Here is a 17,632-nt window from a genome sequence, read left to right on the forward strand (position 1 = left end):
GAAAGACAATGATACTTCAGGATATGGGGTTGCTCCCCTTCAGCCATGGGCTATCTGTGGATATGACCCATCAGCATGAATTTACTTGGGGAAAAAAAGGAGGCCATAATGTCTGTGTACAGACTTAACACATCACAGCACTTAGACTGCATTAGGTGTCAGGAATCATCCAGTCTACAGGAGGATATCTGTTGGGGATGTGCAAGGATCTTACAGGAGAGCTGGGCCAACTTTGCATTTGGTGCCTGCAGAGGTCCTGGAACCCATTCCCCCAACCCCTGATATAAAGGGGCGACCACATGACATTTTGCTTTCCCTTGAGAGGTTTTGTTTGCTTTCTAGTCAAAGTTTTATCAAGACAGGGTTTCTCTGCATTGCCCTGGCTGTCCTGGAACTCACTCTGTAGATGAGGCTGGCCTTGAACTCAGAAATCTGCCTGCCTCTGCCTCCTAAGTGCTGGGATTAAAGGCATGTGCCATTACTGCCTGGCTTGTCTTCAGTTCTTAATCTTTTGCCTATGTCTCTCCAGTGATGGAACTGCAGGTGTGAATCACCATGCTCAGTGCACAGACAGATTTCTAGTAGAGGTAATGACAAAATTAGAAAGCTATGACTTTGCTTGGATCAGCCTAGTGTCCCCAGTATTTTCTCCTCTGAGTATACACCCTTCAAAATAGAAGGCTACATGTTGCTTGAAAGAGCATGGCATACTAAGACTAGCCCACCAGGACATCAACCCCTGGACCCACCTGAATCTCTGTGCCTGGTGATGCACAGGGCCTCCAAACCGCCTAGCAGGCGAGTGGTACAGCTGCGAGAGGAGAGCCATGTTCTTGTTCTGGTTGGGATTGGCTGCAAACTTCACTGTGATGGGCTCGGAGGAACCTGGGGGTTTATGACCATTGAAACTGGTAATTGCCTCTTCTGCTTCAGACCTCTTGTCAAACCGGATAAAGGCCACCCCTCTGGACAAACCTTTTTAACAAATCAATAAAAATGGAGTTAGGAGAAATAACTGTGAGGAAAGAAAAACAAAACTGAAAAGCAGAAGTCAAGTCTGTAGGCTGTGTTTCAAAGTAGGCACCTAGCTAGTGAAATAAACCAAAATCAAACCCAAATACGCAAACTAATGAAAAAGAAATCAGACTACCTTTTGAATTGAAGCAGTAATTCCATAGCCAGAGATATTCCAAATAGCATTTCACACATATTTTTTCCTCAAACTTTTATTTTGTGTATGGGCACTTTGCTTGCATGTATGTCTCTACTTGCCTGCAAACAGGGGCCAGTAATAGGGCATAGAATCCCTGGAATTGCAATTACAGAATGTTGTAATCTATCTTGTGGGTGCTGGGAAATAAACCCGAATCCTCTGAAAAGCAACCTAGTCCTTAGAAGGACTAAGCCACTTCTCCAGCCCCAAATCTATTTTTAAAAGGTAACAAGCAGCAGGAGCAATCTTGTTCCCTGTCACTACTTAGCTGTTGAGTGCCCTTTACCTTATTGATAATGGAATAGACACTACATCTTGGACCCTGAGCAGGGCTGTTGGAACTCCCCCTTGGGCTCTAGGAGGAACACTGGCCTGCCAAGGTAAAGGGTGGTAGGAGTGACTCTAAATTAGGCCCTTTTGGCTTGCTTGAAGAGGCCTTCTGGTTGCTTAGGGCATTAGCCTATATGCCTTCTCCTTCACTTCAGACCATGGTAGTGGTGTCCTAGAGCCAGCTCTTCATTTTCCTATCTTCTGTTCCAGACTTCAATGATCTCCTGGGTACTTCCACGCCAGGCCTTGGGGTCTTTTGTGATTTACAGCTGCTTTCAGAAACAAATGAGGCTACTTATCTCCACAGAAAACCACCAAAGTATGGGTAATGGAGAGGAGCTGCCAAGCACTTATCAGGAGTGTCATGAGCCCATCCTGGATCCCTCTGTTCCTCGGCAGGCTCCTGCAGAGAAGGCAGGACCCAATTGGTGCAGTCTACCACCCGAAGGCAACTTTTGCTTTCCCACTGGAACTCTATCCTTAGAACGAGCTGCCTGAGATCCGAGTCTGGCTGCTAAAGGGAGCCTCTGGTCAGTCCAGCCAAGTGTGGGACCTATGAGAAAAGGAGGACCCATCTTTTTTTTTTTTTTTCTTTTCTTTTTTCCTGAGACAGGGTTTCCCTGTGTAGCCCTGGCTGTCCTGGAACTCACTCTGTAGACCAGGCTGACCTCGAACTCAGAAATCCGCCTGCCTCTGCCTCCCAAGTGCTGGGATTAAAGGCGTGCGCCACCACCGCCCGGCTGAGGACCCATCTTTTATGCCCCATCTGTCATATTCCAAACCCTGGGAAGAGGAAAGGGGTAAACTCTTCCTTGCAAGACAGGTAAGGGCTGCAAACACTTAAGAGTTGGTTAGAAAGGTGTTAAGGGACCTGTCTGAACATCTCTGAGCTGGAATTCTGGATGCGGTCTGGAAGAGAAGCTACAACTTGACTAAACATTCTCATTTTTTCTTTTCTTTTTTTTGAAGACAAGGCTAGCCTTAAACTCACTGTGCAACCTATGACCTTCAACTAATCTTGTTTCTACCACTTAATGCTCTGATTACAGGCTGATACTATACCTAGTTTACCTGTGCTAGGAACCTAAAGAAAAGCCTTCTGCATGTCAGGCAAGGACTCTTCTAATGGCACTTATCAACCTGGTTTGGACAAAGGCCCTTTAGCACAGTTAAAGAATAACAATGGTCTAGAACCTTGGGTGACCTGTTGGGTGAGCATGCTGTCAAGTACTCTCAAGTCTCTTCCTATATCTTGGTACTTTGTATAATCAGTTCTTAGACAATCTCCAAGTGTCATATGACTATAACACTGTGGGCTTCATGTGTGTACACAGCAGTCAGGGATACTTTCTTCTGTATTCAATGCTAGCATTGTAAAACCCAACAAAACTTAGCCCTACTTAAATGTATAGTACCCACTGAATTAGTGATTCAAGATCTAGCAATATGCCGTGTGCTAGGAAGATTCTGGCACTTACTGCATTCAATAAATCTTAAGGCTGGAGGAACACCTAAAGACCCACCACTGACAGAGGGTGTCTGTATTTACTCTTACAGAACAAGACTGATAGCTTGATTGATCCTGGGAAGCTGAACACTGAACTTTAGGCCAATATAATTCCAAGTTGTGGTTGGTTAGTTCTTACATGAGGCTACTTTAGAGTGACTGTAATTCTACTTCTTAGACCTGTGACCATGTTGAGGAAAAGCCTGTGTACAAATGTGGTTTCTTTTGTTTCATGCAACTGCTTACAAATAAAAATTACCTGAAACAAAAAGGGGATGGTATCTCATGTAGGAGGTTAAAAAAAAAATCCACGTCTGATGAATTCATACTTCAGAAGATGGCCCTGTGGTTTGAACTTTATTTGAGTTTTAATTGAAAACAGATCCCCCTTTCAATGTATTTTGGTTATATTTTCCTCTTCTTGTTCTCCTTCCCGTACATAATTCTATGCCTTCTTTCTCTTTCATTTTAGAAAAAAAAAAAAGAGAAATAAAGAAAGCAAACAAAGCAGAAAAGAACAAGAGCACTGAGTTGGCTGTGTACTGTGAGGCATGGGTAGCCCTTAGCTGTGGTTTGCATGCCCAGTGAGACTCCGTTAGTGAAAACCAGCTTTCCCTTTGTGAGCAGTTGAAGACGGCTTCTTGGTTAGGCACGGGAGACAAGGTCTACTTCCCTCTCTCAGTGCCAGGACATTGTCTGGCTTGGTCCTATGCTGGCCCCGTGCGTGCTGCTCCCACCTCGCTGAGTTCATGCTTGCCTAAGTCCTGCTGTAACTGGAAGACACTGCTTCTTTGGTGTCTTCCACTCCCAGTGGCCATTATTGTGACTCCACTTCCACAAAGTTTCCTTGAATTGGGCTTTATTTTTGCTAGTGTTTTCAGGATTAACAACAGAAACCAACAATTGGCACAAATTCCAGATGTGTAAACTAACCAAATTCACAATTATGAATAAAGAATATAAAGATTGTGCATGTAAAGATCATTAAAAGACATTTTAAAAGATCTATTTATTTTTACTGTATGTGTACGAGTGCTTTTGTCTGTGCGTATGTATGTATACCAGAGTGTGCCTAGACTCTGTGAAGGCCAGAGGACAACACTGATCCCTTGAACAGGAGTTACAGACAGCTACGAGCTTTCGTGAAGATGCTGGGAACTGAACTGGGTAGACGCTCTGGATGAGTAGCAAGCACTCGTACAACTGAGCCATCTCTCCAGCCTCACGTGTGAAGATTCTCCAAAGAACAGCCAGTTTTCCTTCTTTAAAAAGCAGGGTTCCACCATGTAGCCTCAATAGCTTCAAGCTCACTGAGATCCACCTGCCTCTGCCTCTAGTGCTGGGATTCAAGGCTTGTGCTATCTCATCTGGTTTGTTTAAAACAAAAAACAAGCCAGGCGGTGGTGGCGCACGCCTGTAATACCAGCACTTGGGAGGCAGAGGCAGGCGGATTTCTGAGTTCCAGGACAGCCAGGGCTACACAGAGAAACCCTGTCTTGAAAAAACCAAAACCGGGGCTGGAGAGATGGCTCAGCGGTTAAGAGCACTGACTGCTCTTCAGAAGGTCCTGAGTTCAAATCCCAGCAACCACATGGTGGCTCACAACCACCCGTAATTAGATCTGCTGTCCTCTTCTGGAGTGTCTGAAGACAGCTATAGTGTACTTACATATAATAAATAAATCTTAAAAAAAAAAAAAAAACCTAAACCAAAAACAAACAAAAATTTATTCAGGCATTGTATGCACATGGTATGCACACCCCTACATGCCACCAAGAGTGGCCCCTGTCTCCAGCAGAACCCTGTGGGAACAAGTGAATATGGCTGCACTGGTGGAAAAGGGGCTAGGAAAAGAGTCAGTCCTGCCATATCCTTCTTGCTTAGAGTGTGGTGTTCTTTACTAAAGTGGCTGAGAACAGTGGGGAAGGCCAAGGGAAAAGGTAAAATCATCCTGAGTTCATGAAAAAAGGGCTGATATTACAAAGTCCCTAAGCAATCAGATGAAGGAGTTGACTGCAGAAGTGACACTTTCTGCATGGTGGGCCCAATTTTGCCAACGGGGTCTCTGTCTCTCTGTCTCTCTGTCTCTCCCTCCCTCCCTCCCTCCCTCCCTCCCTCCCTCCCTCCCTCCCTCCCTCCCTCCCTCCCTCCCTCCCTCCCTCCCTCCCATGTGGGGTACAGAGGTAGTGAAGCCATGTGGCTCACAGCTTCTCTCAACAAGTCCTTCAGGGACTACTGATAACCTGCAGCGCAAATTGAGGTGGGAGATCCTGCTGAGTAAATACTATTTCTCAGCCTGCTGCCCATTCAAAACAAGGAGCACAATGAGGGAGGGAACCTAGGCCTTTTGGACACAGGTTGCTTGAAGTAGGTGTTTACATCAGGCTACAGGCCACAGCCAGAGCCCCTGTGACATGCCAGGAGCAGGTACCTGGGCAGCCTGGAGTGAGCCTGAACTTTGAGAGTGTGGTGGCATCTTCCTTTCTTCAGGCTCCCCTTGTAATCCTGCAGTCTGTTGAGACAAGCTGCCTCAGCCAGGCAGGAGAAGGCACAACAGCTGGCATGCATGCCTCCTCCACAGCACATAGCTCAGGGGACAAGATTCAACACAGTACCATTCCAGCCCCACTTGTCACAAGGTGAAAGGGAAGGTGCCCCCAAGTGAGATAATTCTATGGCTAAGCCACACACAGTCAAAGGGTGGGACAAAGGTCTATAGAAGAGAAAGTGAAGAGGGAGAAAAAAAGAAAACCACCAACCAACTAACCCAGCCACCCATATACCAGGCTTTGCTCGGTTTCTGAACATACTCTTCCTCTCTGGTGCCAACGGTTTCTTTCTCACTCCTGCTGTGGAGGTAATGGATAATCGTGTCCCCAAGAGGAGCTGTACTTGTCATTTGACTGACAATGTTTTAAGTAGTAGCTGGCTGTGTTGAAACATAGCTATAGGTAGTGTCCGAGTCCTCAGCATCTCAGTCCACACACAACTTGCAGTTCAAGTCTATACTGAGATGTCCTGGGAGGGACAGGATGTCAGAGACAGGAACTGACTGCTTTCTCTGAAGAGGAGCATCTTAATCATGAAGACTAAAGAAGGTCCATCTGAAACAGCCAATAGTGTTGCTTCAGAGTACCACAAACTATGTTCTTGGGACTCTTTGAGAGGAGATACACTGACACTCCACGTACTTACAGTAAGCACTTCATGGGACAGGTAAAAAGAAACCTTTTCAACTATTCCCAAGCCAGCCAAAGCTATCTGGGTACCTAGAGAAGGTGTCAGAACATTGATGTTTTTCCTGGCCTAACCTTGGGTGGCTACTGTTTGTTTGTTTGAGAGAGGGTCTTACTGCGTCTGTCCTGGCACTTCATATACAAACCAGGCAGAACATGAACTCAGATCCACCTGCTGGGATTAAAGGGATATGCTATTGTCTGTCTCCCAGGATCCATTTAATGCCATTTCACTTTCCTAGCCCAACTAAATAAAAACCAAGGTCTCTCATGTCCAACCTGCCCCCTTTTGGAGGCTAATTACTGACATCTCTCTATCTTCCCTAGAACACCTACTCTTGGGGTCAGAGAGAGTCTGTCTTAGCTCCTGTGTATACCTGTGGTCTGATCCACAAGGACCCTGGAGTTGATGATTCGCCCAAACCGAGAAAACATGTCTTCCACATCCTTCTGTGTCATGGTCCTTGGGAGCCCACTGATGTATAAGTTGGCATCTTTGATGACCTCTGAGCTTGGGCGAGCATAGGACACCTTAAAAACAAAAACAAAACAAAACAAAACCCTCAGAATTAGAGCCTAGGCGTGGCCAAAGCACCATAGGAAGGGACCAAATCTGGTGTTATGAAAAGCCAATGTGTGCAAATAACTGCACACAGGACAATCTCTTGCAATGACATTTTCTAGCAGCTCACTACAGGCCAGCAGAGAGCTCACACACTTTGTAGCATTTTCTTAGTCCTCGGCATTTCTGACAAGCAAGAAATTATTCCTATTACACAAAGATAAAGAAACTAAAGGCCCACAGTTGAGATTCAAGTTCATGTTGCCTGATGTACATAGGAGCTAGGGTTGTCACCTGCAAAAAATTTGTGGTGTGGCATACAAGAGCTGAGCACTCTTGGAAAGGCTGTAATAACCTTTTAATAACACTAAAAAATGCCTACGTGAGACTGCTGCATTGAGGGAGCCTGTAATCGGCATTCAAACACTCATGTTAATGCCTGTGCGAAGAGAAAGGAAGTGAGGTCCCTAAGGCAACAGAAAGGAAAGACTTTAGGTGCTTTCCTGGCAGAGGCAATACAGGTAGCAGAGACCTCAAATTTCACAAAGGGAGAGGCCAAGGCTGCCCCTGAAGAGACAGTTTACTTAGCAGGAGGCCTTTCTGTCTGTAGAGAGATGCCCTGGTAGGATGGGACACAAAGCTGAGTCAGGGTGCTGGGTACAGAGAGGTGTATGTGGGTGAACCAAGTAACGTAGAAATGGGGTGGCGGGGAAAGAAGTAATATCTATATCTCAAGGACACAAAACTGCTTAAACATGTCAAGGAACTAGCAACCTCTTGGGTCCCAGCAGATTGGAAGTATGCAAAGGCATACCACGACTACTGGGGAGCTGTAGTGCAGGATCTTTGAGGAAATGGAGCTGTGCACAGTGGATGCTTCCCCATTTGTTTTCAGGCCTTTGGTACCAAGGTTCAGCCTATAGAGCAAGAGCTCTGTGGGCATACAGCCATTCTATGATCTAAGTCAGGTCAATACATCCATGTGACTGTTCTGCCTTGGTCCACAGCCTCTCCAGCTTCCGTCTTCATAGATGCTTAGTGTCCATGCCCATCATCAACACCTTACAGAATAATCATTCACTCCTGCCCATGGGTAAGTACCTGCAACTAAGTGTTTTCCAAACCTTCGGTTGGAAACATCAAATTTTGGGCGGGACAGCTCAAGGAGGAAGCAGTCTTCCCCCCAACCAGGAGTGACATTGACTTTCTCAGGATAAGATGGGGATCAGCAGGTGGGGTGGGGGTGGGGGTGGAGGTTGGAAGCCGCACGCGTGCGACAAATTATAGTCATAAGAGGGAGAGCGGAGGACTAGCACTTGCTGTATTCTTTGGAGACAAATGCTAAGGAAAACTTAAATGCTAATGTTCTGTAGGACTACAAGAATCCTGTTTGCCTTTTCTCTTTAGGCACTGCCAAATTGAAAGTTAAACCTGAGCCCAGTAGAGGCGTGCAAAGGCATCTGGTACTGCTATGTGTGTATAGACCCTGTGGGTATCCTTTTGTGCTGTTCCACAGCACTACAAGGACCTTCTATGTTCCCAGAAACTCTTTTTCTTTAGTGTCAATCCAGGGCTTTCCTGTTCTATTCTTGAGAAATCTCTGAGTAGCTGAACTATATATTTGTCCAATTTAGACTGACATGGTTAAGTTCTAACCTGCAAGATTACAGAATGTGATGTGGTTTGCACAGAGACTTAGTTAAGACAAAGTCACACATGGAAGGCTGGGCTCCTAGTCCTATATATAACTGCACCCTTATAAAAAGGGAAACTCTGGACCCAGGCACATATACAGACAGAATGGAGGTGTTGAGCAATGGGACGCTTCTATAACCCAAGAATAACGTGGATTGCCAGCATCTTTACAAGTTAAGGGAGAAGCTTTTTGGGGATCCTTTCCAGGGCCCCTGGAAGGAACCAACTCTGCTGATCCCTTGACCTAAGACCAGAGTAGTGAATGGTCTCTACTATTTAGGACATCTAGTCTGGGGTACTATGCTGGGCAGCTCCAGCAAACTTCTAACTTCCCTGAGCAAGTGGTTGGCACAGACCTGTTACTTAATGCATAGCTCTCTCTGTCCCTACACTATATTTACTACAGTCTCACATTACTCAGTTAATTCCATGAGGGTAAAACTTTGATGATCACTGTTTCATTCAGCACCTAGAACAGTGTTGGGGGAATACTGGCATCAAGTAAACACCCAACCACAGTCACTTGTGATGTGAACACACATAACGAATTCCAGTGCTCCAGAGATGGTGGCAGTTCAAGATCACTATGGGCTATATAGGGAAATCCTGTCTCAAAAACAAAACAAAAAAACAAAAACAAAAAACCCCCAAATCAAAAAAGAACACAAACACACACACACACACACACACACACACACACACACACACACACACACACACACACACGGCAACTAAAATAAATGTATCATTTCCCCAAGCTTTCTTTGTGCTGTAATTTAAGTTCCAGGTGCTTATTTACCTTTGCTGAGAAACTGCTAAACTCATGTTAAATGTCAGGTGCCGGGGCATCCACTTTAAAGCTCTAGCTTTTGCCCCTCCTTCCATCCCACTCTGGAAAAGCCATTTCATTTATTGGAGAAGAAATAGAAAGGTCAGCTTCCCATCCTAAACTGGGCCTCATACTCAAAGGGGCTGTGATAAGGAACCTGAGATGCTATGTGGAAGGCTCTAACCTATGATTTCCTTTGTTAAGTGTGAGTTGTGTGAACACATGGCTTTAGCAGGCCTGTGGATCTAGTCCATCTTCTCACCATAGTTGCTAGTCTGCCACAGAGAAAGATAGATGGTTAGGCGTAGAGATGCAGAACACTTCATTCTGATCTCTGCAACCAGAATACAACACCAGTACCAATGAGAACACAGCAGATAAGTTCGTTATTAAGAGCTGGTGATCTGCGGCTGGTTAGGATGTGCATGCAAGTAAAGCTTTCAAAAAAAATTACCCACATTCGGGGGCTGCAGTGTAGGGACAGAATATGCCTGGCTTCTGTGTCTCTTCCAGTACAGCTTGGCACCCATTCATGAATAACACACCTAGCACCTGTAGGTTCTGAGTCTAGAACACTCTTTTTTGTTTTTGTTTTTTTTTTTGAGGCAGGGTCTAGAACACTCTTATACCCCATTCTGGTCTAGCTAAGGTTTTTCCTCCAGATCAACATCTCTTTACCTTAATGGTTTTGGACTGGAGTCTCAAGCCGTTCAGTGTGCTGATTGCTCTCTCTGCATCTTTTGCAGTCACATAGTTCACAAAGCCATAGCCCAAGCTGTGCCCTATAAGAGAGAACATAACATTGGTAAACTATGTATGTATAATGTCCTTGGAGACCAGAAGACACTGTCAAATTCATGGAAATGGAGTCATAATTGTGAGCTGCCATTTGGGTCTTCTGGAAGAATAGCTAATGTTCTTAACCACCGAGTCTTCTCTCTAGCCCTTACTTTGCTTCTGATAACTTTCACAGTTTGGGGGCCTGGTCTGTATCTCATGTACTGTTGCTTAACCTGGCTTGTTTTGTATTTTTCTTTTGTTTACTATGGTGATAAGTTTAGGGGAGGAAGGCCACAGAGGTAAAGAGCTCTCAACACAGCCTTTCAAGGGCCAAGTACATGTGCTACCAACAGGCTTTATTGCTACACACTGGCTTAGACTACCTGGCTAGGACAGCCTGTGCGGTGACCCTCCTCCACTATCACACTGTTCCTTCCTTTTGCACATCATTATAGATGATACTGCAAAACCGGTCCTAAATTATGTTTTTTTCTCATTGGGGCACAGAAACTACAGGAGTTATTTGCAATTTTTCACAGGCTCTATCCTCCCTCTCAAAGTCTTTCTAGAGATCCACATTTCTTTCAGAAAAAAATGTGTGTGTGTGTGTACACATGTACTTATGCATGTTGAGCACAAAGATTGATGCAGGGCAGATTCCTTAATCACGCATCCTCCTTTTTTTAAGTTAAAATGTTTATATATGGGGCTGAAGATGGTTAAGAGTACTGGCTGTTTTTCTAGAGGACCTGGGTTCAATTCCCAGCATCTACATGGCAGCTTACAACTGAATAAAACCCCAGTTCCAGGGGATCCAACACCTTTAAACAGATATACATGCAGGTAAAAGACACCAATCACATGAAATAAAAACAATACATTCTAAAAAATTCACATCTGAATATGTTTTGATACATCTCTTCTATCCCCATCTCTCCCCGGGTTGACCTGCAGCTCCCAGTTCCTAGAAGCACAAAAGGCATGGCAAATCAGAAAGCTGAGACATCATCTTTTCGGTCACAACCATTGTCTAAACAGAGAAGCATGTTTGGAAATGCAAGATACTGGTCCAAGTGTAACACAGAACACTTAACAAGGTGACATACATGCTATCTCCATGCAGAGGTTTCTCCAGTGCTGCAGACTTCCCCACAATATCTGGCCTCTGACCACTAGTAACATCTGGGAACTTGGAGAAATGCAAACCACCCAGACACACCAGATCAGCAAACTCTAAGAACTGGACCATATGTATTTTAACTTTTTACAGAGTGATACTGATGCTGGGCCAGCCAGAATACAGATGGCACAGCTGTGTTCCTACGGTTCCTCCTAGAAGAAGGAAGGGGCGGGGTACAACCAGCGTCTGCGACTGCCTCAGACCTTGGAGACATGGTTAGTTCAATCTTTATTCTTTATATCTATTATCCCTTCTGACTTCTTTTTTCCCTCTTGCTAAACTATTATCCCATCTGCAGAGCCCTGGCCACCTGACCCTGACTCTAGACAGGTCTCACTACCCAAATTCCCAGCAGCCTATGTAGAAGCTTCGTTTGTCCCCAACTACTTACTGCGGCTCCCCAGCCCTCGGGCCCCTTTCAGGTTGATCTCTCCTTTCTCCAAAGGAAGACAGAACCCTATGGCATTAGTCAACAGAAGCAATAGGAATGAGACTTCCAGTATCCTCAGGCTCAGGCTGAAGAAAGTTTTCAGAGTGTAGATGTCCCACTGTTGTGTACACAAACATTCGTGTGGGGACCACTACTTCTCCCCATCTTGAAGTCTCCTACCAACTGCCTACCAATCGCTGACTGTCCACCCTAAAGCTCCTCTGCAGTTTTACTACCCTATGCCACAGACAGTGTCAGAAAAGCTGATGGTACAGAGACCAGCCTCCTGAGCAGAGGAGACAGGAAAGCATAAAAGCAGTGGTCCTGCAAGGTCAGGGTAAATAGGATGGGCTCTGTTGCCTGAGCACAGGAAGATAGAGAAGCACCTAACAGGTGCTTAGAGGTACAATGGTCTGGCCACTCCAGAGAGTCGGGTAGGGATGTGAAGCCCAGATATACTACAGTTGGGACCTTTTATGGAGATCCTCATGCCCCCAATTTAATATTAGCAGTATTCTATAGTATGACTACTGGATAGATCCTCATCCCACAGCCTTCCTGCTGTGGCTCCTCACTTTGTCGAGAGTTATAATGCTGAGTCTCTAGGAGATCTCTATTAGAAATAGGAAATAAGAGGCTGAAGATGGTTGTTTAAAAGGTTCCTATTATGCAGGCATGAGAACTTGAGTTGGGAACGCCATAAAGAAAAATCCCTGTGGGCTGGAGAGATGGCTTAGCTCTTGCAGAGGTTCTGAGTTCAATTCCCAGCAACCACATGGTGGCTCACAACCATCTATAATGGGATCCAATGCCCTCTTCTGGTGTGTCTGAAAACAGCTACTATACATACATACATGTATTTGTCATATATACACATATACATATGTATGTATTTGTCATATATATGACAAATTAAAAATCTTAAAAAGAAAGGAAATGCTCACTCTGAAGCCTCATTTTAAAAAAAAAAAATTCCTGTGATTTCGGTGTTCAGGCATGGAATGAGGAGAGGAGACAGGTGGACCCCTGAAATTCCTATCCAAGTCAGTAAACTCCGGGTACAGTGACAGATCCTATCTCAAAAAATAAGGTACTGACCACTCCAATCACTTACTCTCTGCATGTTGGCCAGTCCTGGGTCTTTGTATTGATCACTGTCTACTGCAAAAAAGGGCTTCTTGCTGGGCAGTGGCAGCACACACCTTTAATCCCAGAACGTGGGAGGCAGAGGCTGGTGGATCTCTAGTTTGAGACCAGCAAATTCCAGGACAGCCAAGACTACAAAGAAAGACTCTGTCTCAAACAACCCCCTTCCCCCCCCCCCACCCTACCCTACCCCCACCAAAAAAAAAAAAAAAAAAAAGAAAAAGAAAGAGAAAGAGAAAGAAAAAGGGTAACTTTTCTGTCGAGGGCAAAGAGACACACTGAGCTATGGTTATTATAGGTATAAAGAACACAGGGAACAAACTTTGGGTTTTTTGTTTGGTTCTTTACATTTTGTCCACACTCCCCTCCACCAGCTCCTTTCAGAGTCTCCCCACCCACCCAACGCCACTCTTTTTGAAAGGTGCATAGGGGCTCCAGAGAAGACTTCACTAAGAATCACAGGGTATAGGTGACAGAGGGACCATGGGAAACATAAGAGCCAAAGGACAAGAAGGGTGTTTTAGAGAAAACAGAAAGGTGGCCAGCAAGCAGACAGAGATGAAAGGCTTCCTTAGAAATGCACATGATCTAACACCACTTGCTGTATCCGCTGGCAGAGGAGGAATTCTATAGGACCCAGGGCATTGATGGGGGAAAGCAGGACCAGTTCGTAACTGGTCTATGGAAATAGCCAATAAGCAGAGTGATACACGGTAGTCATCTTTGTGGAGCTTATAATATAGAATACAGAGTACTATACAACCCCTGTAATAATGGGGAGAAATCTCATTAAGATAGGAAGAACAGATTGCTATATAGCTCACAGTTTTACTTTTGAAAGGAAGTGTATTTGATGGTTAAAAAAAAAAAAAACGGGTAATTTAAACTTTACTTGTAGCATTTACTGTTTCTGCTGCATTTTGCTGATGCTGTTGTTTTTTGTTTTTGTGTTTTGATACAGAGTCTTGCTATGTAGCTTTTGGCTGGCCTCAAACTCAGAGATATGCCTGCTTCTGCCTCCAAAGTGCTGAAATCAAAGTTATTTGCCACCACACCTGGTCAGGGTTTTTGTTTGTTTGTTTGGTTGGTTGGTTTTTTGATTTTGCTTTTAAAATGAGGAACAAAGATGAATCAGCTAAGGGAAACATAGTAAAGCTGGCAGAGTGTGGAAAGGTTTTCTTGTACAAGGAAAACTGTTCAGCAGTCCTGAGAGCTGGACTAGGCATATCTAGAAAATAAGCAACTCAGACCAGGCGGAGGGCGGGTGTGGTAAACAGCAGGTGTGGATTCAACCCTGACCATAGTCCATGACTATGAGATGAGAAGGGAAAATACAACCATGAGGGTTGAAGGCTGACTCTAATTCCTCAAGGGATATATAAGACAGCTACAGCTTGCATAGCAAGCTCTGATATCAGGTAGATGCTGAAATGTCTCTCTCACCTTATGTTTGTAGATGGAAGTGCCAACAGCAAATACAATGACTCCAACAAGGAGTCTGACCTGGCTGTCCAGAAACATTGGAAGCTTCCCAGGCAACACAATGAACATTCTCTTTACCCTAGCCGCCCTACCCACCCACTTCCTGCTGCCCAGATGACCCATAGTATCAATTTGCAAAATGAATATATTGGATTTGATAGAGTCGACCTTATGAAAACCCACAAGCCAGCACTTATGGTGACTAGATAGAGCCACAGTAGGCATACTCAAGTCAATAAAGCCTAGAAACTGAAGGGAAGTCTGGAAGGAGGAAAGGGTAGCCAGTTAAGAGGCCAAAGCAACAGAGAAGGTAAAGGTAATGATGTCCTGCGCTAGGATGACTCTTGTGGGAGAGGTAGGGCAGGGTAAATCTACAGAAGCACTGAAGGGAATGAATTTTGAGACCTGGTAATTCTAAGCAGAGCTACTGTATAGACAGTAGTATCATCAGCTAAGACAAAGCCACAAAGTAAATATCCATATGGTGCAGATTTCAGGAGAGCTATCTGGTGAGGAGAGTGAACAAACTAAACTCAGCCTGATTACCAGCTTTGGAAAAGGGCCATGGAATAATCTGAAGCTCAAGGCAGAAAGGAGCAGCTGTGAAAGAGAGTGTAGCCTTGAGGGAGGCAGCCAGCTATAGGAAGAGGATGATTTTAGAATGAAGTACAGAGAAGGAATTTGACACTGACAGCCTGTAAATGGGAGGACAACATATAATGGTAGTTCTCATCCCAGAGCTTTTCTGCTTCTTACAAAACTCAAGATAATGTTTGGAGACATACTTTAATGTTCACAACTTAGAAGGTGCTACTAGTTTCCAGTGAGTTGGTAGAGGCTAGAAATGCTGCTCAACATCCTCTAATGTATAGCCGTGCACAAGATAGCAGTATCCAGCCCCAAATTCCAAAGTGCTAGAGGACATCAGGGAACCTAAGGTAACTGAAGCTCTGGCTTGATGATCCTCAAGAGAAACCAAGTATCAAGGAAAAGTGTGTACTTGGATAGTTCATGGGTCATGAGTAGCCAGGGGGGAAAGGGATCATACCTAGATAGATAGATATAAAGACTGTCTTGCTGGGGTGGGCAGACTAAGATCCAACTAGAGAAAAGGAGACACAGGATTAGGCAGAGTGGTGTCACTGAATGACAGTTGAACAGTGAAATTTGACAGCAGGAGAAGTAAAGTAAGGGTGGGATGAGTGTCTCAGCGGGATGATGCCACTCACTGAACTAGAAAGAAAGGCTGCTAACAAGATATTTATTATTGAGCTTAGCAGGTATTTTCTCCACAACTCTCAAAACTGTCTGCAGATCAGAGAGAAGCCCCGTATCTAGGAATTCAAATCATTTTCTAATCCCACTTCTGCTTCTGTAGTAGTCTGAATGAAACTGGTCCCCACAGGCCCTTAGAGAGTGGCACTATTAGGAGGTGTGGCCTTGTTGTTGGAGGTGGGCTTTTAGGTTATATAGCTCAAGCTACTGACAGTAACACCCCTGCTGCCTTTGGGTAAAGATGCAGCTCTCGCTCCTCCAGCACCATGGCTGCCATGCTGCCATGCTTCCATGATGATAATGGACTGAACATCTGAAACTGTAAGCCAGCCCCAATTACGTATTTTCCTTTATAAGAGTTGCCATGGTCATGGTGTCTCTTCATATCAATGAAGCCCTAACTAAGACAGCCTTTTCCAATGCCTCCAACTCTCCAAAACTCGTTCTTTCAGGACTAACCTTGCTCAAGGAGTTCCTACTAACAAAAGCTTATATTCTTCTAAAACCCACAGAAAGAAGTCAGGGCATGAGAACCAACAGCTAGACTCCAAAGCTTAGGACTGCTAAAGATGCTGCCGAGAACCCTTTCCACCAACATACTGCTAGAGAATAGCACTCAAAAGTCATCTGGGCTGGATTCCTATGCAGGACAATACTCCGAATAATCTAATATTCTTCATGTGTTCACTCTGTGTATTATGTAAAGCTCATTAATTACCTAAAATTCTAAGAGCATTAATCCACAGACTTGAGATTAAAAGGGGAAAAGGCCTTTTAGTTTAAGGGTCTCATCTGGTGAATGATTTCTCTGGCCAGCCATCAGACAGGCTGTACAGGGTTATACAGTGATCAGTGTATTCAGGTTACTGGAAAACTGATTAAGGTTGATGAAGTAAGGCAATGAATATACCAGATTGAGACTGAATGCATACTTTCTGTTCATACATACCTGAAGTTTTCCAGAATAATAAAACAAAACAAGCCTTTTAGAATCCGGATACCTACAAACTAGATGATAGCTGGAATACTTCAAAGGACTGCTTGTTTCCACAAACAGCAAAAGTAGAGAAGAGGAGTCAGGGAGGGGAGGAAGGAGAAGAAGAGGGTAGTGACTCGAGGACAATACTGTACCCAACAAAGACACAAAGCAAGGCTTTGCAGCACTGAGCTCCTGAAGCTACACTCCCAGAACCTGACCTTTTACAAATACCTATGAGGTAGGTATAGGCATGACTTCAAAGTACCACTGCCGGGCTGGACACATGCTCAGCCGCCAAGAATACTGACTGCTCTTACAGAGGTCCTGACTTCAATTCCCAGCAACCACATAGGATCCAAATGCCCTCTTCTGGTATGTCTGAAGACAGTTACAGTATACTTGTGTAAATAAAATAAATATATTAAAAAAAAAAAGTGCCACTGGCTACTGAATGGATGTACTCATGTAAGTAAAATAAATAAATTAAAAAAAAAAGTGCCACTAGCTACTGAATGGATGGGAGGCCTAAGAGTCCTATCACGAGAGAGCTGAAGCACAAGGCTTTTTTAGGCATCTTGCTCCTGACGCCAGGGTTCCAGTTGGTGAAGGGTTCAATTGTGCATGAAGGTCTGCATCCTCAGGGACAGACTTGTCCGTGCTTGGCCTAGCAGGGTCCCTTTACATGTCAAACCTTGATCAATCTGTACAATTTCTTGGCTCCACTCACTTTTCAGAGCACTCCATTTGTGCTACGCACCCCCCCCCCCCCCTTTTCTCCTCTTGCCTCTCAATTTGTGCATGTGACTTTTGTTGTTGTTGAGAGAGGGTCTCTATCTAGTTCTGGTTGTCCTGGAACTCACAGAAACCCACCTCCCTCTGTCTCCTGAGTGCTGGGATCAAAGGCATGCAACACCACACCCGGTAGATGTTTTAACTTACAAAAACTCAAAGCTCTTTTGGGGGGAGGGGACCTTATGTTCAAATTTTC

The 17,632-nt window shown here is 44.7% G+C and overlaps 1 protein-coding gene across 1 annotated transcript in view; it reads right to left on the reverse strand.

Annotated features, from left to right (window-relative positions):
* Elavl1 (ELAV like RNA binding protein 1) overlaps positions 1-17,632 on the reverse strand; it is a 36,499-nt gene that overhangs the window by 5,673 nt on the left and 13,194 nt on the right. Inside the window, exons 3-5 of the mRNA XM_052167486.1 lie at positions 10,051-10,154; positions 6,664-6,817; positions 750-975 (exon numbers count right to left, since the gene is read on the reverse strand). Of these exons, the coding sequence (XP_052023446.1) occupies positions 750-975; positions 6,664-6,817; positions 10,051-10,154 (484 nt within the window). The remainder of the gene's footprint in view (positions 1-749; positions 976-6,663; positions 6,818-10,050; positions 10,155-17,632) is intronic.

This window comes from Apodemus sylvaticus, chromosome 22 (genome assembly GCF_947179515.1).
Source record: "Apodemus sylvaticus chromosome 22, mApoSyl1.1, whole genome shotgun sequence".
In the NCBI taxonomy this organism is placed as follows: Eukaryota; Metazoa; Chordata; class Mammalia; order Rodentia; family Muridae; genus Apodemus; species Apodemus sylvaticus.